The 16,840-nt window shown below is 49.9% G+C and overlaps 2 protein-coding genes across 2 annotated transcripts in view; both read right to left on the bottom strand.

Annotated features, from left to right (window-relative positions):
- The window catches only part of ATP6V0D1 (ATPase H+ transporting V0 subunit d1), a 32,658-nt gene extending 18,834 nt beyond the window's left edge, over positions 1–13,824 (bottom strand). The window contains exons 1-2 of the mRNA XM_082062511.1: positions 13,664–13,824; positions 3,896–4,067 (exon numbers count right to left, since the gene is read on the bottom strand). Of these exons, the coding sequence (XP_081918637.1) occupies positions 3,896–4,067; positions 13,664–13,793 (302 nt within the window). The 5' untranslated portion in view covers positions 13,794–13,824. The remainder of the gene's footprint in view (positions 1–3,895; positions 4,068–13,663) is intronic.
- Positions 13,825–15,423: 1,599 nt separating this feature from the next.
- On the bottom strand, positions 15,424–16,608 carry AGRP (agouti related neuropeptide; the record flags this gene model as incomplete). Its single annotated transcript, XM_082062774.1, has 3 exons — positions 15,424–15,615; positions 16,059–16,153; positions 16,434–16,608. The coding sequence occupies 3 exons, from the start codon at positions 16,606–16,608 to the stop codon at positions 15,424–15,426; spliced, it is 462 nt and encodes a 153-aa protein (XP_081918900.1).
- Positions 16,609–16,840: the final 232 nt, after the last annotated feature.

Below are 16,840 nucleotides of genomic sequence, written 5' to 3'. Positions count from 1 at the left end.
AGGTACATGCAGTCTCATCAAAAACATGTCTTGTGACCACAAAAACATACTGAAAGCCAAGTTCCCAGCTGCATCCTCAGGGCAACAAAGAACCCGCTCCCAGCCTAGCAGACGGGTAAGGTAAAGACAAAAGGTGACCTAGTCTGTCCTCTGAGGATGGGCTTGATCGCAGGTTCGGAAAACATATTTAGACCCAGATGCCCCTCAGACCTCACTCCCACAGTGACCTCGGTTTCTGCAGGTACCAGCAGCTCCCGCACCTGAGCACAAGCTTGAACCCTTCTCTGCCCACCAGCTTGTTGCAAGGGCTCAGGGGGCACAACAGCTGACAGAGCCCTCACGTCAGGCTGCTGTGAAACCAGACTTCCCAGAGCAGGGAAGAGACTGTGCTGAAGCAAGGGAAAACACAAAACCAAGAAACCCACACAACACAGAAACACCTTTCCAACCCCCCTGAAAAAACACTAAAACTGAAAATCTGATCAGACTACAGCAGGCTAGAGTCAGGAGCAACACCACAATAAATGAGCCTATCTAAACCATATACAGCAACACTGGAAGGAAGGAGAAACAGGACATGGCACCGCGTCAGCTAACAGAAAGAACAAAGCCTTTACAGAAAGGCAGGGCAGCACATCACTGAGAAAAACCCAAAACTCACTTCCATCCCACAAGTCAATATGTGCTTGTTGAATTCAGGAAGTGGGTTTTGCTGTTTCAAGTACACTTAATACCTGTTTGTCGCTGCCCTACAGAACATCGCTGCATTCCCTCAGCCAAGCAGTGAATTGTTTGTGTTGGAGCAGAGATCTTAACAGCCAATTTGTGCCTATCGGTCAGAAACTACTATGATCGGCTAAAAAACACAGGGAAGTACCAGCAATCTCCCAGCAAGATGCAGGGCTAGCAGGTGTTTTATAGAGACTGTCACAGGCTCAACAAGTTGAGCTTTTCCTCGCCACCACACACAGTGGCAGAGGCTGCCATCTACAGCCACCACTTGAAAAAAACAAAAGGGAAATCGGCCAACTTCCTCAATATTTTGGTACTAACAACACAATTCTTGCCACAGAAGAGTTCCTGGAGAGGACCGGAGCCAGGAAAGAGTCAGTGTGGTGCCAGGAGAGGAGCACAACAGGACTTAAAAAAAAGAAATCCACACCAAAAAAAAACCCAATACCACCAAACTCAGTGGCAGCAAGAGACGTGGGGAATTAAGACCTTGCTTTGGAGTTGCTGCCTAGCTGCATTCTTAGATATTTCTTTTTCATGTGCTTTTAAACACTGTCCTTTCCCCTAAGCTCAGGAGAAAAGTTAACTCTTGCTCACCCCCACAGGTGACCTTTCTTGGGACAACACACACCTGGGGACAGGCAGCCATAGGACGGGAGTGCCACCTTCCGGCAAGTCATGGCCAGTGCTGCCTCGTCTCCTCGGAGCTGGGCAAGGAGAGCTCACCAGCACAGACATCATCCCAGGGCTCCAGAGCCCCAGCACCATCCCCATTGCTGCTTCTCCTTCCAGTGTCCTCACCTAGTTCATGGGCCACTTAGAAAAGACAAGAGAAATGACATAGCATGGTCCCATGTGGGGATGAATGGCACAGCTTAGGCAGGTTGGCTCTGGAACAGTCAGAGGGGACAAAGACTATGTCTTCTCCTGAGATCAGACAGCTCCCCACATCTTCTCAGCAACGTACCCTGCGTCAAGATCTGAGCAGCCTCCAAGAACAAGCACAACAGTCACCTGTCAATCAACTCAAAACCAGCCCAGAGGCCCAGCGGGACATTCATGAAGAAGAAAACCTCACTCTTTTTCAAATGCTTGATCCACCACCTGGCACCAGCCATCTACACCTTGGCCACTCTTGGTGAGAGGGTACCCAAGTGTTTATCCAGCCTCAATGGGCCTGTCTTGTGCAAGGTTATCCAACATTTAGAATAAGGCAAAAAATGTAAGTACTTACACAAAGGTAGTAGTGAATTTCAGAGCTGAAGTGGACATGCTACAAAACATTTCTTTCCATTTTAAGCCAGACACACCTCCTGCAATTCCACTCAATTTTGAAAAATCTCTGTTTACAATTCAATGTGCCTCCCAAGAGAGTCACAGTGAACTTAAGCTTTCCTCCTGCAGGAGGCAGCCCTGCAAAAACTTTCCATATCTTTCTACCATTTTCTATTTCAGTTCAGCCTGTATAGTTTTAGCACATGGACACATTTGGTCGAGTACAATTTCTTCTTCTGACCATCTGGTACCTCACTTGCCCTGAACTGTCTTTACCATTTCCTCCTCAAGTTTCATTAACTACCCTAAAATAAAGGAGTGGGAAATAGTAATGTTGAAAAGGCAAAGATAAATCACCCCATCATGTCCAGCCAGAGTGGAAGACAAAGTGGCACAGGCTTTTCCCAGCGTCACCCAGGGCAAGCAGGATGACGCAGAACCTCTTGTGTGCACAGGCACAACACCATCCCCAGCACTGCCAGCATCCTTTGGCCAAACATCTCTAATGACACTGCCCACACACAAGCCTGGGTAAGATGAAGGCTAATGGCACAAGTACTCGCTGTCAGCCTCTGAACAGAGCTGCTCTCCACTCCAACTATTTGGGATGTGCATGGGAAGCTTCACAATGTCAGTAGATCATCTTCTCAGAGATGCAAGTTAAAGTCATGTTCTGTTGAACAAGAAATTCACTTTTGTCCATCCATATCTCCTTACTGGTTAGAGAAGGCCACTGGCTATACAGCTTGCAAGCCAAACTAGAGCTTACATGAACACACAGGAAAAAAGACAATTTTACTTCCACGTTTCAGATGCAAACTAGCACAACTGGCATCCCACCAAGGCTAGGAAGTTCATTTTATGACTGATTAAAACAAGAGCACAGGGAAGCAGAGGGTTGTGCAAAACCGCTAAGATAAGATACTTGTGAGAACACTGCGCTATTTCAAGCTTTCAATGTCAGCTGAACCTGCCGTGGAAGTGCATCCACCCCATGTCTTATCATGCACTGACAGAGATGTGCTGAGGCTGCTGCAGCCCCGTCCTTCCCTGCTGCACATTCCCGGCCCTCCCTTGCCCTAGTTCTGGTGTTTGTTGGATCCCACTGAGCTGCTTGAGAAATAAATCAGCCAAAGATTAACCCCAAAAGAGAAAAGTTGTTCAATTTTGTCCAGTCTAACTCCCTGAACCAATCTGCTTTGGGGTTGGAGGAAGGCCTACAACCCCTGGAGTGGGATGGCAGGATCACAGCAGCCCTGACAAAGGCTGATCAATCTCAGTGGGTCAGGCAACTGCTGTCATGTGCATGCATAGCACGTGTATGTTTTGCAGCAGGATCACGTTATGAAAATCCCAGGAACATTTAATGCAAGGGACAAGGGGAAGTGACAGCTCTATTAGAGACTGAAACAGTTCTGCAGTGGAAGGCAACTATGCAGCAAGGAAGCACACACACCCTGGGAGCAGAAGCCTTTAACAACCTACCCTGTTTCCCTGAAAGTAAGACCTACCCTGAAAATAAGCCCTAGCATGATTTTTCAGGATTTTTGAGGATGCTTGAAATACAAGTCCCACTCCAAAAATAAGCCCTGGTTACAGTTCATTTAAAAAAGACAATTTAAGTAGTGTCCAGGCAGCTACGCAGGTAAAAAAGTAAAATCTTTTGGAGCAAAAGTTAATATAAGACGCTGTCTTATTTTTGGGAAAACAGGGTATTGATACTGTGCTGCTGGTTTGAGATCTCTGTATACAACCAAAACAGCTTCATTCAAGAAGCTGCACAGAACATCACAGGTCCAGGGTTGAGTGTCAAAAGCTGCTCAGAGAGCCCTCAAGTCTGGAAAAACATCAGCATTTCAAATGCTGCTCTTGAACAGCTGGTACTCACGTGATGAAGTCCAGAAAACTTGCTAGGGGCTCGTACGCATGGTTCCTCATGTGACGAAACTCCACCACCATCTTCTCCTTCAGCTTGTCATCTATGACAGAGACGGTGAGTGGGGAGGCTTCATTAGCCAGGAAGTTCCCATAATCTGTGCTCTGGAGGTGCAGTTTCAAGTCTGAAAAAAGAAAGAATAATTCCATTCTACAGGGTTTGTGCTGAGGTTGGGATATTTTTTTGAGCATACCCAAGAAAGCTGTTCCTCAGCACTTCTCTAGGCATTCTGTTCTCCGAAAGATCACCTAGACAAAACCCATGCGGTAAGTCATCCACTTAACATTTGCGCTTGGTTTTATCACAGACAATCCAAATGCAGCAAAAGCTCAGTGTTTCAACATATCAGCGTTGCCCCATCTTAAAGAGTGAACTGTGACACTATCTGTATAACCAAGCACACACCTGTGCCTCCCGTCCACTATGCTTGATCAAGGTGGAAAGCTACTGATTTTCTAGGAAGCATTTGCTAGAAGTCTAGAAAACAAAAACAAACACACACACAAAAACCCACACAAGAAAACAAAACCACACACTTATTAAGCACTTCTTCTAGCCTAAATAGTCCTGGTTGAAGGCTTCTTCGAAGCAATCACGACCAAGAACCTATCTGCACCCACAAGCACGTTTCCTCAGATACTAGTGATGCAGAGGGATCTGAAAAACTTTCAAAGTCAGAGACACAAACAGCAACCTTGACATTATAAAGCAGCTAGTTATTACATTATCAAGTCAGTCCAGATAATTGCACTAATAAAGAGAAGTCAGGCATCAAGAGGCAGGGAGGGGCTGGTAAAGAGGAAGGCCATTTAAATCCATCTCGTATGGTAAGCAACCACTGCCCAGGACGGAGGACCATGCTCAGAAGCCTTTCCCTCTCCCAGTTCCAAGTAGAAGAAACTTTCGTTTCTTCTGTTACCCTTGCTGCAGGTCAGGTGCCCAACCAAGCTGCAGTCCTGGCCAACAAGCAACCACAACATGCTGAGCTCTGTCAAGATAAAAGCCCTATTTGAGCCAAAAGCATTTAAACGTCTCTATGGAAAAACTGAATCCAGAACTGAGGAACGTCATATAAGCCTACTCCTCAAAGCTCTACTAGTTGCTCTGGTACATAATGTTCATCTTCCTCCAGCTTTGCCTCAGAGGGTCAGTTCAGCTAACACCCTCCCAGGGATTCAAGACCTTTATGGGGAAAGGAGAGTAGCTGGAAGAGTTTAGTCAAACCAGATGTGAACACACTGTCCAGAGAAAACAAAAAGACATTTCTCCCTGGTTTCTTTGAAGCAGGAGTACTGAGGCGGCCTTTCACTTCCCCTGAACTGTACGAGTCCTCAGCATTATGGCACGAGCATCCACAGCACCGAGGTCAGAGCAAGGACCCAGAGTTTAGTGGTACTCTTAGTAAGGAATTCTGGATGCAATGAAGAAAGCTACTTGCCCAACAACGTGCATCATGACTGAAGCAAGGCAGAAACTTAACCTAGATCTCTGCTTCTCCGACTATGCTGCAGCTGAACAGCTGTGGTTTGTTCTACCATGTTTTTGAGGTGGGAAGACATGGTCCAGATAAGACAATGGAGTTTTCAACATGACCCTTGTCACAACATTAAACACTGGATCATGCCGAAACTCAGAATGCTCCTCGCCTCCATGCAGCCCGCACAGGATTCTTATTGACAGTAATGCTTCCCAAACCCTGCAAAAAACCCAGCTCATGGGCAGCACCCTGCATGTGAAGAGTTCTCACCCATCTATTTTGCAATTACTTGATTTTTGACAGCTAAGACATAGTTACAGAGAGGAAATCTACCGGAATTACATCTTAATGAGTTTCAGTCCCTTTTCTGAAAGCTTTTGGATGATGAGCTTTGAGTCCGAGTTGAAATTAAGTTCCACTGTCAGATCAGGGCATAATCAGTTTGATTTAAGCAAACACTAGAAAAAGCATGGAGTGAAATTCAACAGTTTCTCAACAAATATGAGAGAAAGGATCCTGGTAAGAGTATTGCACCCATAAAGTCAGGCTGCAAGGGAAGGCAGAGGGGACTGTAGTAGATACATTAATGTACCTCCCGCTTTCAGTTCTCCATAATTATGCAGAGCTCTAATGTAAACTAAGGCTGCCCAAAAATGCATGTGATGTTATTTTGCAGCTATACATGACCTTGGAGAGGAAGCAGCTAGTGCATACCTTACCATATCTTGCTTCAGGAGGGAAGTTTCCAAAGCTTTCAGCTTGTTTCCTCAACTCCACCATCAGTTCCTTTTGGTGTGGTGACCTGCAACTCTGGTCTTACTTTTGAGGCTGCGAGAAGTGACCTCACTATCAGGTTACTTGATGTTAGAGACCCAGCAACAAAAAAAGTAGATTTTGCTGTACCATCCACTGCCAGGAGGTCAGAGCTGCATCACGTTCAGACCAGAGACCGAAGAACTCCATGCTGTGTCTCACAGCTTCTCCCTCAACAGCTCCAAGCAAGCTCCCATGGGCTGGTTGGCCAGAGCATTTTGTCCTGCTCGATGAGGGGGTTGCTCCCACACTCCACAGCACAAGAGCCAGCACATCATTATGTTGCAACTGGAATAAGGGCCACATTTATATAACACTTGGAATTGATTTTTACGGGGAAGGCCAGCCACAAACTGCAGAAACTAAACTCTTTAGAATCTCTTAGAATCCAAGCAGACAGAACAGAACATATTTTCCAAAAATTGGACTGGATTTGTAAAGCCTGACTCAACGCATCTCAGGGTGCACCAGCGCCTTATGTGAGCCTGTCCTCCTCCAGCTGCTGGGCCGGTCATGGAGCCTTATCCAAGGGGGTTTGCAAGTTTTTAATAAGATGGACTAATCCCGTGGTTTCACAAATCCCCTGCCAGAAGAGCTGTCCCAGTAGCACTGTGACTACCAAGTGGACCCACTGCCGAGCAAGCCTCAAGCTCTCCAAGCGCTGAAGTTCCTATTTCCTAACGCAAGTTCAGACACAGCTGGAGTTGGCCTCTGGGAGCAACAGCAGCACCTTGGCAGGGGCGGCTGCCAGAGATTCCACACGCTGCATGTCGACAAGATGCTGGCTGCGAGTCTTCTGTCGTGCCTCTTCCCCAGCTGCCTGCTGAAAGGGAGAGATCTACACCTACAGCCCAGCCACTCCCGGCAAGTTCCTCCAGATGCTGACTAACAGCAGCACACAGCTTCAACCCAGCCATTGCTTTTGAGAGATACGTTTGCCTGTTTCGGCATTTTTCCAAGCGGTTCATGCACTTTAAGAAGCACACTGAGCCAGCATTTGGCAAGGGAGGGCTTGAATTACCACAATGCTTTTGCTCTCCCTCCTCCCCCACAAAAGCTGGTAAATTATGGCCAGGTCACAGTTCCCAGAAAGCTGCCTTGTGCAAGAACATGACAGCTTCTCAGAACGACAGCCTTTGCTGCTAAGCATTCAAGTAGGGTAGTGCTCAAGATTATCATGACATGTACTTACAGCCACCTCCTTTCAGCTCTTGGATCAGGCCCTCTGGTTTGGATGCAGCTGGCTGTACATGAGGCACAAACACAACCAAAACTTAATTCAACGCACCACTGTGCCAACACCACACCTCAACATTTCAAGTGACATTTTCTTGAGGGACTTCAGATCCACAGCAATAATACTATCCTCTCCTGCAAGTTTGCTTTGTCATAACAAGAAATCAAGCCATTACTTAGTCTTTCAGACATCTGCCAGTCAAAGCCTGTCCCCTAAGCCCTACTCAGACAGTGACCCATGGCCTCACCAGCTCATCCTTCCACCCTTCCTTCCTCAGAATCCTCCTGTAACCGCATTGCAGAGCTTTGAATTAAGTTTAAGGGCTCAAGCACTTCCGGGCAAGGACAGATTTGTCTCCTCACACATAGGCATGGAATTAGCTTTTGCAACTTCCAAGCTGAACTGATGTTTTCACACAATTAGCTCCTGTAATCCCAACATCTCACTCCAAAGCACCCAGGGCCATCTCTGCATGTATAAAAACTAAAATACCGTTTGGCATCTCCCAGGCCTGAGGCAGTAAAGCAGCTGAGGAATTACACAGCAGTCTGCAGATCAGCTACATTGCCCACATCTCCATTCAGAAGGCTGCAGCCATTACCGGTTTGTTGTCATCTGTTTGGTCTGTTTATAGCCACCGTAGACACTCCTGAAGCTGCTCCTCTGAAATCTCACCCAAGAAGCACACAGAGACCCATGATTCCCCTTAGAATTTAAGACCCCTTCTGTGACTGCACACCACCACAGTGACGTGTCACCTCTCCTGCTGTCAGGCAGCAAATTCCTCTGGATCAAGCTGGACACAGAGTAATGTCTCCTCTGGCCCTTTTCCTCACCAGTGGTTCACCTCTAGCTCTTCACGTTTATTTGAGATGTCCTCTGTACCAAACAGCAGCCTGTGTTTCTAGCCCAGTCCTTCCTGGGGTTAAACTCACCCCTCTCAAAGCTTTGAACCCAGGATGGTCAGGTCTTGCTTCCTTTGGAGACCTTCAAAAAGACAGCTCTTTACTGATCCTTCCAGAAGGCGAGGTAACCTCTCCTAATCTGCCTGCATCCTCACCCCTACATACCCTTTTTTCCTCTTCTCTACCAGCAGACCACGCTAAGTCAGCTGTAACATGAGAGGTCCAGTACATACACCAACAGGACATTGTCTCAGCACCTAGTGCAGCTGTTTGAGAGGCAACAAATCATTCAGAAGCTAAGAGAAACAAGGCAGAAAACAGTCTCACACTGCAGGAGTCAACAGCAGATGAAAAACAAGAGGAAAGCACCAACAGGCTGCCAAGTGGAAATACCTGCCAGGAAACCCAGACACCATCATCTTCTAATGAGGGGCAGGACCCAAACAAGGGTTGAAGCTGCACCAGTGCTGAGAAACTGACCTCAGCTGCTGCTTGAAGTTTAGCTCAGAGAAGCTATGAAGCAGGTCTCTGCCCAGTAAAGGAGGCCAGAACAAACAGCAAAGAGCCTCTGTTGAACCCTGCAGGAAGCCAGAGACCACAGTGTTTGTTTGCCACCATGATTTAGCAGGCCATGGAAGTGCCATCTTTTTTCCAATAAATAGTGATTTCCTTGAGCTTGTTTTAACAGGACAGCTGATTAACCAGCCCCAGCAAGCAGTTACACTGGATGACACAGGACAAAGCCCCAAGATCAGCAGGACAGCCTTCTGACTACTGCTCTGTTGTGGCACAAGCACCAGCATTCATGGGACAGGAATTGTCTGTACCCTCCTCGGGTCTCACCCTTCCCATACACTCTGCCTCATCTGGGGACAGCTCCTGGGGACAGGGCCAGTCCTCCTGCACAGTCCCAGCAAGCAAGGGTCAGCTTTCCACGAAGGGCTCCAAGATGTCAGGAGACAGAGAGCATCATCCTCATGCTTTCAAAAGGTCCCTACCACATTATGGCTTGGCTTCCACACCATCAAGTTCAGGGTTTGGACTGAACCATTCTCAGAGTTCAAGATGGATCAAAGCACGACCACACTTGAGGATCATCAAGTGGTTTCTCCTTGCTCGGTTGTACAGCAAAGGAGCTGCATAGGAAAGGATCCATTCCGTTCCCTCCACAACCAGGAGAATACCATGAGTTCCACCATGGACCAAGGTGCCAAAAGCACTCTTGTAGGTAGTCTGTAGCTCTGATAGCAATACAACTTCTCTACACAAGAGAGGACACACTGCCCACACAGTTAAGCTGAAAGAGAAGCCAGCTCCAGCCTTTTGGGGCCCGAATTCCAGCACCACAGTGATAAAATGGAAGAGAGAAGGGTAGCACAGCCTCTTCCCCTCTTCTCTCAGTGAAAGGAGATACAGAGAGCACTCAGTACGTAACACCAGAAAGCAAAGAGGGGAGAAAAAAAGATCCTTGGGACCATGAAAGCAAAAGCACACACTGAACTCAGCAGAAGCCCGATGCACACGGGACACACTCCCCAACACCCACTTGTTGGAGGCAAGAGCCCACAGCTCTGCTCATCCAGGTCATTGCTCCAGTGTGTCCAGCTGTCCTGTGGTGAGACAACAGGAAGACAGACAGACTTCACCCAAAGTGGATCAGCCATGGGCTCAGTACACTCCAATATATTTAATCACCTCTTCTCTGCATGGAGAAAGAGGGAAGAGGACAGAGTGGGGGAGAAGTGGATGTCTTTACACTGAAGAGGCATTTAGGACAGCAAGCCTTTATCAATCCACTCCTGAGCTGACTGAAAGCAGCACTTCCTTTCTGGGCAGCAAGGACTATGCAGAGCAACCCTGGAAATACTCTTCAAGACTCAAAAACCAACCAACCAACCTGTCCAGTCTTGGTTGATTCCATATCATCCAGCCCTTTATCAAGAGTTTAGTGCTCACTGTGTATTGCTACAGATGCATTTGACAAGAAACAGAGCTTCAGCACATGTGAGGGTACCATCCAGGCAGACCTCTGTGCCCTCCAGCTGCTGTAGTGGGACAGAAGACCAAAAACTTAAGAGTTTTCACAGGACAAATTCACAACAGACTGCTAAACTGCAGGCTGAGATGCACAAATAAAACATGACAGACCCCTGTGGGGGCACAAGACTAGTTTCACACCCAGCTTAAGCCAAAGACCAGACAGATCCCATACCTCCACATGCACACCACTGGTTCCATATGGTGTGCATGTCCCCAGTCAAGCCAACTGCACAGACAGAACAGGAACACACACAGAGAGGTGGTGGTGGAAACATGCAGTGTCTGGAAGTCTCTCCCAACAATGGCCCACACTAACAAATTTGAGCCAACTCTCTGCTGCTTCCCCTCATTACCCAGCTAGAAGGTGACATGTCCTGCTGCTGGATTTCACCTTACCAATCGCCTTTATCACATTGGCCTGCTGATAACCTACATTCCGGTCTCAGACTGAGCTCTGCTTCTTAAAAGGCAGCACCACTGTCCAACTGCATCAACAGCTTCTTATTCTCCAGAGGTGGTACCAGACCTTTGACAAGCTACCGTGGCTTTTTGGAGCCGGAGATGGCTCACCATCCTTTTGACAGCAGAAATCTGGGTGTTTCATAAACTTGGTTATCCAAGACAGATTCCACTCAAGAATAGATCTATGCTTACACCGCTGAAACAGAGGAAAGCAGCTCTAAGTCCTTCACTGACACCTTGTGTCAGAAGCAGGAATTGGCTACAACAGAGAGGGTCAAGTAGGTTCCAAGCAATACCCAGCACAGGGGTACAGCACACAAGGACCTCCTGCTGAGAGACAACTAAAGCACCGGGACTTTCAGAGTTGAAAGAAAGGATTAAACATATTCTTGCCGAGGGTTTTAAGAGAAACCTTAAACCAAAACAGCTCTCACACCCTCCCCTCCATGCTGGTCATGTTTTCCTGACCCTTCTTAAAGCCAGCTCAGCCTGCCTGATCATAGAGAGCCTATTTGCCTCTATTTCTGACTCATCAAGATGTGAGAGCTCAAATCTGCCCCCTTTGAGATCAGACAAGCAGAAACAACTGAGGACCACACAGAAAAGCCTGACCTCTTCCTTTTGGCAGCACTAAGGGGTGAGTCTAAATCCTGAAACAGAGAAGTCAGTTCCGTTGTGTGCTTGGATCTCTCTGGAAGCACAAGAGGGAGCAGCATTTCAGACCTTGAAGCACAACATCCTCCAAGCAGTGTCAATACCAGTGACCAGCCAGACACCTGGTTCTCAGGGCCAGCCCCGGAACAGCCTTGGTCCTTCAGGATTTCTCCACAGCCAAGGTGATAATTTGCTCCAAGACTGGGACTAACTGCAGAGCCAGACTCACACTCAAGAGGCAACAGCAAAGACAAAACAGAAATTATAGAGAAGAATGTATGAGTATTTCACACCCAAGTACTTATTCCAGCTGCTAAAAAGCTAGCCACTGCCTGGACTCAGGGCAGACAAGCACCTGGTACAGAAAAAGTGCACGTTAAACGTCTGTGGATCACAGAAAACGGGCACTGAAATGGGAAAAGTAGAACTAAAGGGACAGATGAAAGAAATGGTGTGACCACAGCCCTGTGTAAGTGGCCAAGAGCAACATTCCGTTGAAGAAAAATCCTTCTGCAAGAGCACAGAGGTACAAAAAGGCAAGTGGAGGAGGGATGAGATTGGCAGTGAACTCAGAACTGCCTTCAAGCTCTGAACAGAGCCTGACGAGGAGCGCAGCAGCAGCCACCAGAGAGCTGTCAGGGATGGGACAGTAATAATATCGAGACAAACATATGGGAACTCCAAACAAACTAATTCCAAACGCAGAAAACACCATTCCGAGAGAGACCTACATTTACAGGACTTGGCTGAGAAGGCAAGGAAGGGTGAAAAAAGAGAAGCTATGAACACATAAAGACTCCAAAGAGGAAATTATCTGCGGGGAAGGTGATAAAGCGATAGTTTAAAGCATGCTGAGAATTCTGAATAGCCAGAGAACAGGAATACCTCCCATTGCCCTCCTTCAGGCCCTGGGCTCCACAACAAGAACGACAGAGACTGCTGCAAGGAGAGAGCTGCAAAAATGTCCAGCTGAAAGGGGGCTCCTCTCCAAAGCAAAAATATCCTGGGTACTTTTAAGGCAGAGATTGAGGCACATGACAACATTCTGTTCCCATTCTGTTGTTCAACATTTGTGTGAGCAGCTCCAGGTAACTTGCACCCAGGGTTCAGCTGGCCAAGGATCCCTCTAGACACTCAATTTAATTTAAATTCCTCAGCGATGATCTTCGATAAAGCTGATTCTTAACTAGTATTTTCAGAATAAAGAATGATCCAATAGCTATAGTTCCATCGACCAAAACAAACAGTCTCTCTGGAGAGGTATGTTTCTCATCTATTTCAACACAGACCTGGTTCTGATCTTTGTGATTTGTGATCCAGGTTCTGGACACCAAGGAATGAAAACTGCTAAGAAGGTCACTGATACACAGGAATAGTTTAGCATGGTCTAATTAAGATGAGCTGACCACAGGTAATGAGCATCCCTGCACAAAACCTTCACAGCTCTCCAGGTTTGTACACACTGATCTAGAAAAGAGACAATGGCTGGAAGTTGGAATTAGCCTCAAAAGAGACCTCAAGATTACAAGAGGAGGGTAGTTCACCAGTGAACTCATTAACACGTGCACCAGAATTTTTTTCCTAGCTATCCTTCAATAACAGTAGGTATTTCCCTAGACGAACGAATCTCTTGAAACACTGATCCTGGGTATCAGGGATTAAGTTACCCCAATAATCTTACTTCTGGATTTAAAAGGGCTTCCTGTGCTGCCTGCCATTTAGGAAGCAAAAGCGCTGAAGAAGAGTCATCAGCAAAGCCTGACAAACCAGCCAGACTCCCAGCAACCGCAAGACACGCACCAGAGCTACGTGGCCACCCCAAAGTCACCGGAGCTTAAGCTTCCTCAAACCGCCGCATCAGCTGCTGCAATCACACGGGAAACCGAGTCAGCTGAGCTCAGGGAGAGCAGCCGGGGGGGAAGGACCAAGGGCCTGCTCAGCCAAACAGTGAAGAGGGGATAACGCCTTAAAAACACCGCTGTGGGCCCTTTTCCCACTGCCACGCAGCCCCGCACCTCCCCACCGGCCTTCCACCCTCACCCCGGCCGGGCTTTCCCCTCAGCGAACCGGCCGGGCCTCCCCGTCCGCACGGGGGGCGCCCCCGCCCGCCTCACAGCGCCACCGCCACTCACCCTCCAGGCTCTCGCACTGCACCAGGTTCACGTAGTCCCCTTGCCGGAGCACCCCAGCCTTAAAGCCGCGCACCAGCCCTTCCAGGTAGCCGTTGTCCACGTTAAAATATAGCTCGGGGAAAGACGACATGGCGACCAGACGGGAGATCTATCCCCCCCCTCCCCCCGACCCACCCCCAGCGCCTCACGTGACCCGCGCACGGCGCGTACGTGATGACGCTGCGCGCGCGTCACCCCGCCCTCCTGCACAGAATCAGTGTCGAGTAATGTCAGGGCTCGGAAGGGACTCCAAAGATCATCCGGTCCAGTCCCCGCGTCGGAGCAGGAACACCCAGATCGATGGAACAACTTATTGTTGGTGCCATCTCAAGGCATATCAAGGATAAGAGGGTCATTAGGGGCAGTCAGCGTGGCTTCTCCAAGGGGAAGTCGTGCTTGACCAACCTCATAGCCTTTTATGAGGACATAACGAGGTGGATGGGTGTTTCTGCTCTGGTGGGGCAATTGGACTAGATCATCTTTCGAGGTCCCTTCCAATCCCTAACATTCTGTGATTCTGTGATGAGGTTACACAGGAAGGTGTCCAGGCGGGTTGGAATGTCTGCAGAGGAGGAGACTCCACAACCTCCCTGGGCAGCCTGGGCCAGTGCTCCACCACCGTCACCGTGAAGAAGTTTCTTCTCATCTTTGAGTGGAACCTCCTGTGTTCCAGTTGTTACCCATTGCCCCTTGTCCTGTTATTGGTTGTCACCCAGAAGAGCCTGGCTCCATCCTCCTGACACCCTTTATATATTTATAAACATTAATGAGCTCACCCCTCAGTCTCCTCCGAGCTCCAGAGCCCCAGCTCCCTCAGCCTTTCCTCACACGGGAGATGCTCCACTCCCTTCAGCATCTTTGTTGCCCTGCGCTGGACCCTCTCCAGCAGTTCCCTGTCCTTCTGGAACTGGGGGCCCAGAACTGGACACAAGATTCCAGGTGTGGTCTCCCCAGGGCAGAGCAGAGGGGCAGGAGAACCTCTCTGACCTACTGACCACCCCCTTCTAATCCACCCTGGGTACCATTTGCCTTCCTGGCCACAAGGGCCCAGTGCTGGCTCATGGTCATCCTGCTGTCCCCCGGGACCTCCAGGCCCCTTTCCCCTACACTGCTCTCTAATAGGTCATTCCCTATCTTATACTGGAACCCGAGAAAAGCCTGAGGAGATGGTGGTGGAGAGCAGGATGGTGGTGGCCAACAGCAGCGGGGACAGCAGGCCTGGGGCCACCGTCCCTGCCGCGCTCCCCCATGCAACCTCCTCCATTGCCAGGGAACAGGCTGAAACCCCCTCAGCCATCTCTTCACCTGTGCACTAGGCTTGAGGTTTTCCCCTGGCACCCACCTGGGGGTTTTCAGGGCTTTTCACAGCATTGTTTTACTCCCCAGTGGCATATGGGTTAGCAGTGGAGGAGGTGATGCTCTGTGCTGGGTGTGATACCTGTACCCCTCCTGCTGGGAGACCACTCATCCAGCCAGGAAGGGCCCTGCCGGAGCTGCTTGTTTGATGTGGAGGTACCCTGGACTCTTGGCCATGTGGACGCAGTGCCCACCTGGGCACAGGTACCCCGACCGCGCTGCCACCCCTCTCCCCTGAGATCCCAGCCAAACACATTCAACCCTTCCCGCTCGTTGACAGGTTTTGCTATCGGCTGGTTTATTAGAGCTGCGGAGGAGGCGGCAGCGCGCGCGGGCAGGGAGCAGGCGGCCCCGCGGCACGGGGGTCAGTTCTTGCCGCAGGAGGAAGCGGTGCTGAGTTTTCGGCAGTAGCAAACGGAGTTGAAGAAGCGGCAGTAGCAGGTGGCGCAGGGGTCACAGCAGGGGACCTGCTGGCCAAGGCAGGACTCGAGGAGGCGGATGCAGCGGCGGGAGGCGCGCTCTTCTCGCCCTTCGGCTTGCAGTTCTGCGGATGTCGCCTAAGAGAGAGAGGAGGAGGAGGAAGAGGGAAAGGATTGGTGCTGAACCGCCACACCAGAAATAAATGTGTGCGAGAAAGCCAAGAGTGGCCGCTGAAACCTGCCGCTGCCAGCAGTGGGAAGCTCTGTCACATTCAACTTGGGGCCCAGACGATTGGAAATCACTGCTGAGCACCATGGGCACTCTGCAAGCATCACTGTCTCATCCATCACATCTCAAGGCCTTTATGCACACATTTATTTTGAAGCGCAGCCTCGACTTCAGTGAAGGGTGCCATGCCTGCTGCCCCAACACAGGGACTGGGGTCCGAGCCAGGCAAGACACAGCGCTGCCCGGTGAGCTCCTGCTCTGTGGAGGCTTCCAGGGGCACGGAGGAGGCTGCTGTGGCCCGAGGCCACCCCGCTCTTTGGGGGTGTCTCTCAGAAAGCTGAGGGAGTGTTACCTGTGGTCCCAGCGTGCTGGCTCTCCGCACAAGGTCACCGTTGGCTTCTTGGACGTCCTGGCCCATCGGCTCAAACCCCAACTTGGGGAAAGCTCCTGCAAGATACAGAGAGAGGAGACTGCTGGGGCGACCTGCTCTGATTCTGCTTCCCATGGCTGTGTTCCCTCCCACCCCCAGACGAAAGCCCCTACTCCCTGCAGGCTGCCAGGGCAGTGGGAGGGATGAGGCTGCTCCCACAGCAACAGAAGCTGTGCTACTTTGAGGGGATCCCCTGCGTCTGACCCCAGGTGTGAGGTCCCCTCTTCTGTTTTGGGGGCCACATCAGCAAGCAGCTGGTGGGGAGGCAGCAGGAGGACAGGGGGCCACAGGACTCACCTGCCGGCTCTGCAGACATCTCCTTGACTTTCTGTAGCAGGCTGGAGTAGTGAGCTCTGTCGATCCCCTCCAGCCTGCCATTCTCTTTCTGCAGGTGGCTGCGGCTGAGGTCGGCACTGAGGATTGCCTGGATGCCCTGCAGCAGCCCGCAGCACAGCAGCAGCACGTTCAGCATGGTCCTGGGGGACAACCTGTGCAGAGGGTTCCTGGTCAGCATCACGGCCCGAGCAGCACGGCGTTGGCAGGGGGCAGCCTGTGCCAGTGCAGCTGCCACGCCAGGCTGTTTGCTCTCTTGCACTTGAGAGCCTTTCTTGGGCCACCACACGCCTGGGAGCTTCACATGGACCCTGCAGATGTGCCGTGGAGCACCCTGTGTGTGGGCACGTTTGTGATCAAGCCGTGGAGGC

This window comes from Streptopelia decaocto (genome assembly GCF_964273445.1).
Source record: "Streptopelia decaocto genome assembly, chromosome: 11".
NCBI lineage: Eukaryota > Metazoa > Chordata > Aves > Columbiformes > Columbidae > Streptopelia > Streptopelia decaocto.
Note: the sequence above shows the minus strand (reverse complement) of the source record. Positions and strands in the feature narration are given on the sequence as shown.